At 32.6% G+C, this 13,709-nt stretch overlaps 1 protein-coding gene across 3 annotated transcripts in view; it reads right to left on the bottom strand.

Annotated features, from left to right (window-relative positions):
* LOC139500673 (uncharacterized) overlaps positions 1-13,709 on the bottom strand; it is a 37,320-nt gene that overhangs the window by 15,859 nt on the left and 7,752 nt on the right. For all 3 annotated transcript variants that reach the window (XM_071289463.1, XM_071289462.1, XM_071289464.1), the window contains exons 4-6: positions 5,651-5,754; positions 3,750-4,127; positions 1,137-1,362 (exon numbers count right to left, since the gene is read on the bottom strand). In XM_071289463.1, the coding sequence (XP_071145564.1) occupies positions 1,137-1,362; positions 3,750-4,127; positions 5,651-5,754 (708 nt within the window). The remainder of the gene's footprint in view (positions 1-1,136; positions 1,363-3,749; positions 4,128-5,650; positions 5,755-13,709) is intronic.

The raw sequence follows: 13,709 nt of genomic DNA, 5'->3' as shown, positions 1-13,709 counted from the left end.
ATCAAATTAGTATAACATTATCAAAGATCCACTAAACTGAGGTCAAGGTCATATGAAACCTGCCAGTTGACGTTATTGCTTATATAGTATCTGAGGAACAGATTTCACCATGAAACTTTAAGCTTAACATTAACCAAAGAACCATGAAAATGAGGTCAATGCTAGATATAAAGACCCTACCTGAGACAGACATGTACAGGGTACAATTATTTCATACACCAATTATAGTTGACATTGCTTATAGTATTAGAAAAACAGACCAAAACACAAACATTGAACAAGACCAAATTGAACTGTGAAAATGAAGTCAAGTTCAGATGAAACTATACCAGACTGACATGTAGACCTTATAGTACTAGTCATTCCATAAATCAAATAAAGCTGACCTCCTGCTTACAGTATCTGAAAAACAAACCTTATCATTAACTTAAACCTTGATCAATGATCCATGAAATGAGGTTGAGGTCAGATGAACCCTGTTTGATGGAAATGTAGATATGGCAAGGAACTCATATGTACATGTATACCAAATATAGTTATTCTATTACTCATAATAAGTTAGAAATTCACATAATAAAAAAAAAACTTTTTTAATCAGTTATTTAACCATGAAAATAAGGTCAAGGACAAATAACATATGGCAAACTTCATAACAAAGTCTCCATGTTCTCTATGCTCATACTGTGGATTCATTTATTTTTGTGGGTACTAATTTTCGTGGATTTAGAAAAACTTACATGTTTGTGGATGTTCAAGTCTCCATACAAGCCTTTAATCAAGTTGTCCTCATTGAACATTTAATTTGAAAAATTTGTGGTTCATATGTAACCACACAATCCACAAAAACTGGTACCCAATGAATATAATGAATACACAGTATAGTGAATTAAAATGGTTTATGCTGCTATTTCTGGATTGTAGTCCGTATGTCTGGCATTCTGTGAATTTTCTTAGGGGAGACAAAATTCAAATCTGACTGGAACTGGAAAATGACAGGCCCCATCCTAACAGAATAAAGAAGTTGATGACAACACCCCTTCATCTTTACAAAAATGTTTAGTTATATACCATTTCTTGGGTAAAGTTGTCTCACAGGCAATCATACAACATCTTCTTTCTAATATTTACATGTATACCTTCAAAATTGTATGTCCTCAAGATGACAATTTTGGGTTTTCCTGCAAAAACTGTGGAATCTTGAATCATTGAACAAATTTCTGTTGTATCAATTTCATTGCCCTCGTTGTCATATATTTTCCCTGGTTTATAGTTTTTTCCACCAGAGAAGATAACTATAACTAAGCTGTCAAAAACTGAATTTTCTTTGTTGCTTAAATGTTCTCCTAGGAAAGTCTTCATTTTCTATATATAAAAAATAAAACAATAGAAAAATCTTCTATAAAATAATGCAATTAATATGCCCTTCAACCAGAAAAATAATAAGAAATAAGCTACAAAATCTTGAATTGTCTGCCTAATGCGTTTTTCATAACTTAAAAAAGAGTAAACATATTTGTAGATTTGATTATGTTGTCTACCTTCTATCCTTTATTGCCTTCAAGATAATATCCAAAACACTAAAAGTATCATTATATGCTACTAATATTTGCATTTTCCCCGTATGTTCCATTTTGAATATTTATTTTGATTCATGTAGGTTGACAAGGTGAATGTGAATTTCCCTCAAAAATATGACTCTACAATTAAGGAATCAAACTTTCAGGAACAATTTTAAATAAATGTGAAACATTTTTTTTTATCTCCAATATGAAATCTGTCTTATTTAAAGATATAGGTAAAAAGACCATGCAAACAAGAGCCTAGAAAAATTTAATGTAAGCAAAATGTCAGAATGTGTTGATATGGGTTTTAAGCTCAAATGTTATATCCAGTTGTTCCCTTTGAGCTATTGACATTACTTGGCTGCCTTGTTTGTTTGTTTTGACCCAATGATTCATAGAAGAAGAAAAAAGAGGCATCTGTATTTGCATCTTTCCTCTGTTAATTTCATTTCCATTTTTGACATCTTGTCAGAAACGGGAAATAGGATCTGTATTTCAATTAGATTGTAATAATGTATTCAAATTTCAATTGGGCTGATTGTTCAAAGCTAGAAGTATCCTTAAAATTTGAAGAACAGCTGGACATTAATTTTGTATATATTCAAACATATAATATATCAAATAGTTACTAAAATAAGTTGATTTTGTTATAATTTAAATAAAGAATTCAGATGAGGCTTAACAAAGTTTCACAATACTTTGTACATTTTATGTCCGGAACAGTTAGTAACTTGTTGATATTACCCAACATATATAGTTCTTCTATGCAAAGACATCTAGCAATTTGATTTTCACTTTGAACTGTGTCTGATGTCATCTTAAAAGAGGGGAGAAGGATACCAGAGGGACAGTCAAACTCATAGATCGAAAACAAATTGACAATGCCATGGTTAATGAACAGCTGCGCCATGAGCGCATGATACGCCCGATGTCTTGTGTGGAAGTTTTATGCAATAATCATCAATAGTTTCTGAGGAAGTTTTAAGCAATAACCATTTATTGTTTTTGAGACACAACGGGACATGTGAAACCCCCCCCCCCCCCCACTCTGTTTTTTTTTTACAAATATCACTAAAATAAAATTTTGAATCAAACCAAAAAGTATACAGATCTTTAAATTAGTATAACAAAGAAGTGTGTACAGTTTCAAGCAATAATCATAAATTGTTTTTGGGATACGGCGCGACATGTAAAAAAAAACCTCCCCTTTTTTACAAAATACTCAATAACTCAAAAATAAAATTTTGAGTCATCACCAAAAAGTATACAGATCTTTAGATTAATATAACAAAGAAGTGTGTAAAGTTTTAAGCAATAATCATAAATCGTTTTTGAGATACGGCACGACATGTAAAAAAAACCTCCCCCTTTTTTACAAAATACTCAATAACTAAAAAATGAAATTTAAATCATCAACAAAAGTATACAGATCTTTAGATTAATATAACAAAGAAGTGTGTAAAGTTTTAAGCAATAATCATAAATTGTTTTTGACATACGGCGCGACATGTAAAAAAAACCTCCCCCTTTTTTACAAAATACTCAAAAACTCAAAAATGAAATTTTGAATCATCACCAAAAAGTATACAGATATTAAGATTAATATAACTAAGAAGTGTGTAAAGTTTTAAGCAATAATCAAGAAACGTTTTTGAGATACGGTGCGACATGTGAAAAAAAACACACCCCTGTTTTAGTTACAAAGTGCCGTAACTCAAAAAGTTTAAATCTTATTTTCACCAAAAAGTATACTGATCATTTGACCATCATAAGAAACAACTAAATTTGGATAAGTCGTTCTCAAGTTACGGTGCGACATGTTTACGCTGGACAGACGGACAGACAGACAGACAGACAGACAGACAGACGGACGGACAGACAGACGGACGGACACCACACATTTGTATACCATATTACGTCCCGTCAAAATTTTGACGGTCGTATAAAAATGAAAGAGACAAACAGACAAATAATAGTACACATGACACAACATAGAAAACTAAAGACTCAGCAACACGAACCCCACCAAAAACTAGCCCTGAGTTTTGAGCTTCTGATCCATTCTCAAGGCCTAAATATTCTGGGACATTGAGATGAATAAATGCAAGAAAAGATCATTTCAATCATTTTGAAAAATTAATTAAAATCTTAGTAGACTCTTAATCAATATTTTTAGCATTAACATACATCCCCACAAACATCCATAACTGCATCAGCTCCCTTTGATTCATACTGCATATGCTTGAAAAGTTGTAATACAGAAGTTTTATCAAAATCTACATAGCTTCTACACTTGGTACTACAATCATTTGCCACTGGCTGGGCATTTTGTGTTCTATTTGACTGGAGATTATCTTTTTCTTTTGACTGGGAATCAGCTATTCCATTTGGCTGCTGAGCATGTGTTTCCTGTGACTGGGGATCATTTGTTTTCTCTGACTGGGAATCAAGTGTTACTTTTGAATTGGTATCATCTGGTGCTTTAGTATCCGTGCTTGGTTTGTTACATGGAACATTTGATATAATTAAACATTTTCCTTTTTTGTTGCCTGTCATATGGTATACCTAAAAAACAAAACAGATAACATACATTCACTGATTAATAAACCTGCAATGTTATGCTTGAATATAAATGGAAAACATAATAAAGTTACATTAGCACCTTGTATGAATAAGCATAAAAACAGGACCAGTGAACTAAGTTTACAATTAGGAGCATGATTCCAGATAGACAATGATAGACAGGGTGTTATCTAGCTTTCATCTTGGATTATAAAATAGCAGAAAAGGATCGGTATTGATTTTTAAGAAATATGCAAATTAAGAGAGAGGAATGCAATTCATCTGTATGACTTTATTTCTAACTTAAACGAAAACTGTGTTCATTCATTATAATTATGACTTTTCACAAGTACATAATATTTTGAAAAAATATGATATAAACTACATTTTGGCAAATTATCCCAAACTTCTGTCGATTTGAGTTTAGACCCATCTATCTTTAATGTACATGATGTATATTAAGCTTCACATTTTTAGTCTAAAATTCTGTATTCGTCCAAATAATATACATGATATATTTGTGTGGCAAAATTTAGTCATTTTCTTGCACTGATCAACTATTGGAGAATTTTTCCATCCTGACAGGTGACCAATGTATCCAATTACAGACACTGGTGTAATACCCCCAAAACATAGTATGTCACATTTAGTTTAATACAAAAACAAGAGTGTACACACTGAAATGTCTCGCCTTCTTTACTAACCATTGATATTATGTTGATAGTCCTAAATATAAAGGTCAAGTTGATCAAATAAAACCTGTGAGACTGACCATTACATCATAAAATATTTCCATACACTAAATATAGTTGACCTATTGCATATTTGTTAACTGAACCATGAAAATGAAGTCAAAGTCAGATGACACCTGTCAGTTGGACATGTACACCTTACAATCATTCAATTCACCAAATATAGTATACCTATTGTATACAATATAAGAAAAACAGACCAAAACACAAACACTTAACTTTAACCACTGAACCATGAAAATGAGGTCAAGGTCAGATGACACCTGTCAGTTGGACATGCACACCTTACAACCCTCCCATACTAGACCTATTGCTTATAGTATCTGAGATATGGACTTGACCACCAAAACTTATCATTGTTCACTGATCCATGAAATTAGTTTGAGGTCAAGTGAAAACTGTCAGACAGGAATGAGGACCTTGCAAGGTACGCACATACCAAATATAGTTATCCTACTACTCATAATAAGAGAGAAATTAACATAACAGAGAATCTCAACTTTTTTTGAAGTAGGCAATGAAGTTGAATGAACCATGAAAATGAAGTTAAGGACAATGGACATGTGACAGACGGAAACTTCGTAACATGAGGCATCTTTATACAAAGTATGAAGCATCCAAGTCTTCCACCTTCTAAAATATAAAGCTTTTAAGAAGTAAGTTAACACTGCCGCCTCCACTTTACTATCCCTATGTTGAGCTTTCTGCAACTAAAGTCGCAGGCTCGACAATAATAACAACTCTTTTTAAGCTAATTTGACCATTACAAATTACCTGTTTGGTCTCACAAATCTTTATAAACGATTCTTTAGTACATGTTGTCAAATCACTTTTCTTTACCATTTTCAATCTTGACTTTAAATCTGGCCAATTTACAACTAAAAAATAAAACAATTTTAAAATATTTTGGCCTGGAGCATCCCTGAATAGACATTGATTGATGAAATGCGCATTTGGTGCAGAAAAGTTGGTGCCATTTATATTATTTGTTATTAATAACAAGAGGCTGTCAGAGGGGGCAAGGGGGATTTTCCTGCAGAAATCTAACCCTATTGAGCAGGTATGGACACAACATTTAAGCTTAAAACAGCTCTGTATTTCGATTGTGATTGAATATATCACACAGCATACGTTTGTGACACAAAATGGATGTGTTCAAAGAACTGAAAAATTTGAAAATCAGACATTTACCTATCATGGTCCATTATCCAAAATCTAAGTACTTTGTTAAAATCAGAACATCAAATCACCAAAAAATACAATTTTTGATGAAGTCAAACAAAAGTTTAATTTAGGACCCTTTGGACCCTATATGACAATAAATACTCTGCAATTTCATGAATTTATGGCTACTTTGTCTCAAGTTCAAATAAAATTGCAGTTATTTCATGTCAAAACTGTACCGTATCCTGACTTGTGCTGCAAAAATCAACATACCTTTAATTGCATATTAGAGCGTACTGGTTCCCTGAAGTTTGATAGTACAAAAACAGGAATGTCTGATCTGATTAACTGGTCAAATGTGCCCTTCTATCAAAATTTCATATACTTCTTTATTATTCAAATAAATCTTTCAACAAGGTTTGTACAGTGTTCCCATTAGTCCCCAAGCTTTCATTTGAATTAACCAAATATACCCGCTATTGACAAAGATACAGCTATGCGTAGGAACTACTTTGTTTAAAATATGTACTACTTTCTTGTATGTTTTTTCCGACCGGGCCTGAATTAGTGGTTCTATACCTTAATAACAGCACCAAACTTGTTATATTGACTTCTGCTTGGCTTAGTTTCCTTCTATGATCTATTTCTAGCATATAAAAACATATAAAGCTTTTGTCAAAACACTATATCACTGAATTCAAGCTCAAATTGGACTGGTAGTAACATATGCTTCAAACAAAGAAAACTAAATATGGGTACTATTAAATATTGACAGATATGACACTTTTCCAATTTTCACTAGTTTTGATTTGTTAATATCTATTCAAAAAACACTGTTCTGGCCTATATGTCTTATTTTTATTAGAGATTCTTACTTAAATTTAAATAAAGTGGTCCAATTATAAAATATAATTGATAATTTTGTCCCCCCTTTTTTTTACATGTTGAAAAAGGAGAGTGATTTGGTAAAAAAACATACTTTTATGTATAAACATGGATGAACAAGAGTAATTTATATATCTCCAAGCTAGACAACTTGCTAAAATGGTTATTTAATGCATTTCCAGTGAGATTTTGGAATTCCTATATAAGTATACACCAATTTTCCTTGAAATAAAAAATTCATTAAGAAAAACAAAAAAACATGAACACTCACTACATAATTTGACCAGAAGCAATATTTATACTATAAACTAGTCAAGATATACAAGTTTCATTGGTTTAAGGGTTAAATAATGCAAACAATAAAATTTCAGCTAAAATCTTAACTGTGTGCATGCCAAATGTCAAAAAAAAAGGTTAAAATACCTTATTGTAGCAATTTGAAGGCTGTAATTTGACACTAACATAATTGTTGAATATAATAAATAGTTAATATGATTTCTGACAACTAATATGACCAATTCTCAGTGTAAAGGGTATGATTTCTAAAAATAGAATTCCACATGCCTGTCAGTAATAGGTATACATAAAACCACTAATTCATAGCCCCATTGCTTTCTATGTTAAATTCTGCAATTTCAAGAATTTATGGCTACTTTGTCTTAAGTTAAAATTAAATGGCAGTTATTTCATGTCAAAACTGTACGTTATCCTGACTTGTGTGGCAAAAATCAACATATGCGTTGGTACGACCACACGTGGAATATGGAAATACAATATGGTATCCGCATTTAAAGAAAGATATTAATGCTGTAGAAAAAGTGCAGATGAGAGCAACTAAATTAATTCCTGATATACGACATTTCAGCTGTGAAAACAGATTAAAAGTACTTAAACTACTTTCCCTAACTCACAGAAGGCAAAGAGGTGATATGATACAAGCTTTCAAAATATTAAAAGGAATCGAAGATATATCTTATGAAAGATTTTTTTCTGTCATCAGTACAAATACCCGTGGGCATAATTGGAAATTAGCAAAACCTAGATGTAACACTTCTTTTCGATTAAGACATTTATCACAACGAATAATAAATGATTGGAATAACCTACCAGTTGAAGTTATTTCATCAAAAACTGTGGAAGCCTTTAAAATTAGTATAGACCGTCATTGGGAGTCAGTCATGTATCAGTTAAGAAATTGACGAGGACACAAATAGTTTTCTATATAACTTTTTAATTGTGTGAAATATTGCACCAAATCATGCAGAATTGATGATTGTATCAGTTTTGAAACTTTACCAAAATATGGTGGGCTAAAAAGGATAGGATCCTTCCATATGAGCCCCACAAAGATCTTACAGGTATACCTTTAATTGCATATTTAGAGCTTACTGGTTGCCTGAAGTTTGATAGTACAAAAACAGGAATGTCTGATCTGAACAACCGGTCAAATGTGCCCTTCTATCAAAATTTCATATACTTCTTTATTATTCAAATAAATCTTTCAACAAGGTTTGTACAGTGATCCCAAGTCCCCAAGCTTTCATTTGATACCACAATTAACCAAATATACCCACTATTGACAAAGATCCAGCTATGCGTAGGAACTACTTTGTTTAAAATATGTACTACTTTCTTGTATGTTTTTTCCGACCGGGCCTGAATTAGTGGTTCTATACCTTAATAACAGCACCAAACTTGTTATATTGACTTCTGCTTGGCTTAGTTTCCTTCTATGATCTATTTCTAGCATAGAAAAACACATAAAGCTTTTGTCAAAACACTATATCACTGAATTCAAGCTCAAATTGGAACTACTTTGTTTAAAATATGTACTACTTTCTTGTATATATTCTTTCCATCCAGGCCTGAATTAGTGGTTCTATACCTTCAAAGAACCCTACATATTTTCAATTTATTTTAAAATCAAACACAGTATACATGGTATAATTTTGAACACTGATTTGGACCAACTTGAAAACAAGGCCTAAAATCAGAAATCTAAATACATGTTTATTAATAGACAAGCTAAGCTTAGTTTTGAAGGAGTTTGCTTTATCAAAATATATATATTAGTGTTGTCAAATCGTACACTTTTGCATAACCGGTTACTCGTATAATCGTTCGACCGATTAACCGGTTAACTGGTAGTTTAATCTAATGTTTGAAGGCCTTATCAATAGTTCCCTACACATCAATATAAGAAGATGTGGTATGAGTGTCAATCTGACTACATTACATCCAAGTCATACATTTACGTTTTATAATACGATGAATTGAAGTTTGGCCTTTGGTTTTATAAGGCTTGTCTGTGAAGATTCCTGTCGAAGTTTTACTTTTAATAATCAAATACACCGTATCAACTATGGCGTTTGTACTTACTTCAAATTGAAAAATAAAAAAACCTAATGTTTTGATCTCGTAGAATTGAATATGTCTAAAACCGATGATTCTTCCATTTTGTCTGAAAATGATGTGAGGTGTTTCAATTAAAATTGATTAATCCTGATATTCGTATCATCAAGTATACATTGATTAAATTGACGTTGGTTTGCTTTTGTACAGTTTTTGAGTTAGCATTTAGTTTAAAGTATGACAAAAACTTGCACAACGGAGATTGCATATTCTACATAATATAAGATCATAAATAAAATAATGAAGTAAATCGTAAAATTTAATCGTATTACTGATTAACTAGAGGCTCTCAAGAGCCTGTGTCGCTCACCTGTTAATGTGTTTACAGATGTTGGCCATCTTCATTGGTAGGCGGGGTCATTAGACACTTTTTTTTTAAAAAGATACCCTAGTATTATGATTGTGGCCAAGTTTGGTTAAATTTGGCCAAGTAGTTTTAGAAATGATTTTTACAAAAATGACGAAAAGTTGTTCAATATTGACTATAAAGGGCAATAACTCCTTAAGGGGTCCTCTAACAATTTTGATCATGCTGACTTATTTGTAGATCTTACTTTGCTGAACATTATTGCTGTTTACAGTTTATCTCTATCTATAATAGTATTCAAGATAATAACCAAAAACTGCAAAATTTCCTTAAAATCACCAATTTTAGGGCAGCAACCCGACAACAGGTTGTCCGATTCAATTGAAAATTTGTGAGGGGATATATCTTATTCTGATGGACATTAAAATCTTGAAAGATTTGCCCTAAATGTCTTAGTTTCAAAGATATAAAGCAAAAACTGCATTTTACCACTATGTTCTAATTTTAGCCATGTCGGCCATTTTGTTTGGTAGGCTGGGTCATCGGACACATTTTATAAACTGTAAACCACAATGATAATTGTGGCCAAGTTTGGTTAAATTTGGCAAAGTAGTTTCAGAAAAGAAGATTTTTAGAAAAGTAACAAAAAATGACGAAAAGTTGTTAAAAATTTACTATAAAGGGCAATAACTCCTTAAGGGGTCGACTGACCATTTTGGTCATGCTGACTTATTTGTAGGTCTTACTTTGCTGAACATTATTGCTGTTACAGTTTATCTCTATCTATAATAGTATTCAAGATAATAACCAAAAACTGCAAAATTTCCTTAAAATAACCATTTCACAGGCAGCAACCCAACAACAGGTTGTCCGATTAGTCTGAAAATTTCAGGGCAGATAGATCTTGACCTGATCAACAATTTTACCCCGTCAGATTTGCTCTAAATGCTTTGGTTTTTGAGTTATAAGCCAAAAACTGCATTTTACCCCTATGTTCTATTTTTAGCCATGGCGGCCATCTTGGTAGGTTTGACGGGTCACGCCACACATTTTTTAAACTAGATACCCCAAGGATGATTGTGGCCAAGTTTGGTAGAATTTGCCCAAGTAGTTTCAGAGGAGAAGATTTTTGTAAAAGTTTACGGACGACGGACGACGGACGCAGGACGACGGACACAGGACGACGGACGACGGACGCTAAGTGATGAGAAAAGCTCACTTGACCTTTCAGGTCAGGTGAGCTAAAAATACATGTTTGTATTCTGAACTTTTTGCTTCATTCCAGAAAACATTTTCAATTGCTTGTACTGTGGAAATTAAATGTGTATTAATTTGTGACACTTAGTGAATGTTGAATGCATAGTTAAACTCAAGGTAATTAAAAGATTAGCATTATGTAATTCTAATCTTTTGATCTTCATTCAGTGACACCTAGGCGTCACGGTTCGGCATTTCAGGTCTGAACAACATTTCGTATGAATGATATAAGGGAGTCAGTTATAGTTATAGACACAGAAATGTAAGAAAAAGAATTAAAATGAATTTACGGGAGAAATAAGGTCGCACAATAACTGGATAGCTGTTGTATATTTTTATATATTTTGCATAAGCTCACTTTAAAATGAATTATGACTTCTGATTAGTTTTGTAACGATAAAATACTGAATTATTTTAATTGAATAAATTTATAAATAAAAATAGCCTTCTATAAACACGAGTGTATGAACTAAAAATTGTACTTTTTTAAATTAAAATCGCCAACCTTTAATATTTCAAACAGATTGCAATTATATAATTTAGTCCATCCAAAGCGATCTTTATTTACCTATTTAGGAATCAATGTTCTCATCAAAATATTTTAAATCTCACAACGCATGCATGAATACTTCAGCTATTTGAAAAAAAAGATGTTTTTTAAAAATTGACAGGAAATTTAAGGATCCTCTTGGAATGGAATCGAAAAATTACGAATAGAAATTCTTTTCAAGTGTGAAAAACGTCAACCAAATTTATTCATAATCGGGAGCGTCCTTATATTAAAATAATCTTCTTCTCACAACGAATAATACTTTAGCTATTTGACCAATGATGTTTAAAAACTAGAGGCTCTAAAGAGCCTGTGTCGCTCACCTTGGTCTATGTGCATATTTAACAAAGGACACAAATGGATTCATGACAAAATTGTATTTTGGTGATGGTGATGTGTTTGAAGTTCTTACTTTACTGAACATTCTTGCTTCTTACAATTATATCTATAATGAACTTTGCCCATTAGTAACAGAGAAAAATATTTGGTAAAAATTTACATAAATTTACCAAATTAATGAAAATTGTTAAAAATTGACTATAAAGGGCAATAACTCCTTAAGGGGTCAATTGACCATTTAGGTCATGTGGACTTATTTGTAGATCTTACTTTGATGAACATTATCGCTGTTTACAGTTTATCGCTATCTATAATAGTATTCAAGATAATAACCAAAAACAGCAAAATTTCTTTAAAAATTACCAATTGGAGGGCAGCAACCCAACAACAGGTTGTCCAATTCATTTGAATATTTCAGGGCAGATATATATTGACTTGATTAACAATTAAACTCCTTGTCAGATTTCCTCTAAATGATTTGGTTTCAGAGTTGTAAGCAAAAAACTACATTTTACCCCTGTTCTATTTTTAGCCGTGGTGGCCATCTTGGTTGGATGGCCAGGTCATCGGACACATTTTTCAAACAAGGTACCTCAAAGATGATTGTGGCCAAGTTTGAATTAATTTGGCCCAGTAGTTTCAGAGGAGAAGATTTTTGTAAAAGATAACTAAGATTTACGAAAAATGGTTAAAAATTGACTATAAAGGGCAATAACTCCTAAAGGGGTCAACTGACCATTTCCGTCATGTTGACTTATTTGTAAATCTTACTTTGCTGAACATTATTGCTGTTTACAGTTTATCTCTATCTATAATAATATTCAAGATAATAACCAAAAACGGCAAAATTTCCTCAAAATTACCAATTCAGGGGCAGCAACCCAACAACAGGTTGACCGATTCATCTGAAAATTTCAGGGCAGATAGATCTTGACCTGATAAACATTTTTACCCCACATCAGATTTGCTCTAAATGCTTTGGTTTTTGAGTTATAAGCCAAAAACTGCATTTTACCCCTATGTTCTATTTTTAGCCGTGGCGGCCATCTTGGTTGGTTGACCGGGTCACGCCACACATTTTTTAAACTAGATACCCCAAAGATGATTGTGGCCAAGTTTGGATTAATTTGGCCCAGTAGTTTCAGAGGAGAAGATTTTTGTAAAAGATTACTTAGATTTATGAAAAATGGTTAAAAATTGACTATAAAGGGCAATAACTCCTAAAGGGGTCAACTGACCATTTCGGTCATGTTGACTTACTTGTAAATCTAACTTTGCCAAACATTATTGCTGTTTACAGCTTATCTCTATCTATAATAATATTCAAGATAATAACCAAAAACAGCAAAATTTCCTCAAAATGACCAATTCAGGGGCAGCAACCCAACAACGGGTTGACCGATTCATCTGAAAATTTCAGGGCAGATAGATCTTGACCTGATAAACATATTTACCCCATGTCAGATTTGCTCTAAATGCTTTGGTTTTTGAGTTATAAGCCAAAAACTGCATTTTACCCCTATGTTCTATTTTTAGCCGTGGCGGCCATCTTGGTTGGTTGACCGGGTCACGCCACACATTTTTTAAACTAGATACCCCAATGATGATTTTGGTCAAGTTTGGTTAAATTTGGCCCAGTAGTTTCAGAGGAGAAGATTTTTGTAAAAGTTAACGACGACGGACGACGACGACGGACGACGGACGACGGACGACGGACGACGGACGCAAAGTGATGGGAATAGCTCACTTGGCCCTTCGGGCCAGGTGAGCTAAAAATTACTGTTTTTAAAAAAACTGGAAAGTAATTATGTTTCCTTAAGATCTTGTCCCGAGCTGAGAGACAAGTTCTAATTTATTTTATATTTTTGGATTAACAATACTAATCGATATACTGGACAATTTATCCGTCAAATTGATTA

The sequence above is a fragment of the Mytilus edulis genome, chromosome 13, assembly GCF_963676685.1.
Source record: "Mytilus edulis chromosome 13, xbMytEdul2.2, whole genome shotgun sequence".
Taxonomy (NCBI): domain Eukaryota; kingdom Metazoa; phylum Mollusca; class Bivalvia; order Mytilida; family Mytilidae; genus Mytilus; species Mytilus edulis.
The sequence above is the reverse complement of the archived record's forward strand: the minus strand, read 5'-3'. Positions and strand labels throughout refer to the sequence as shown.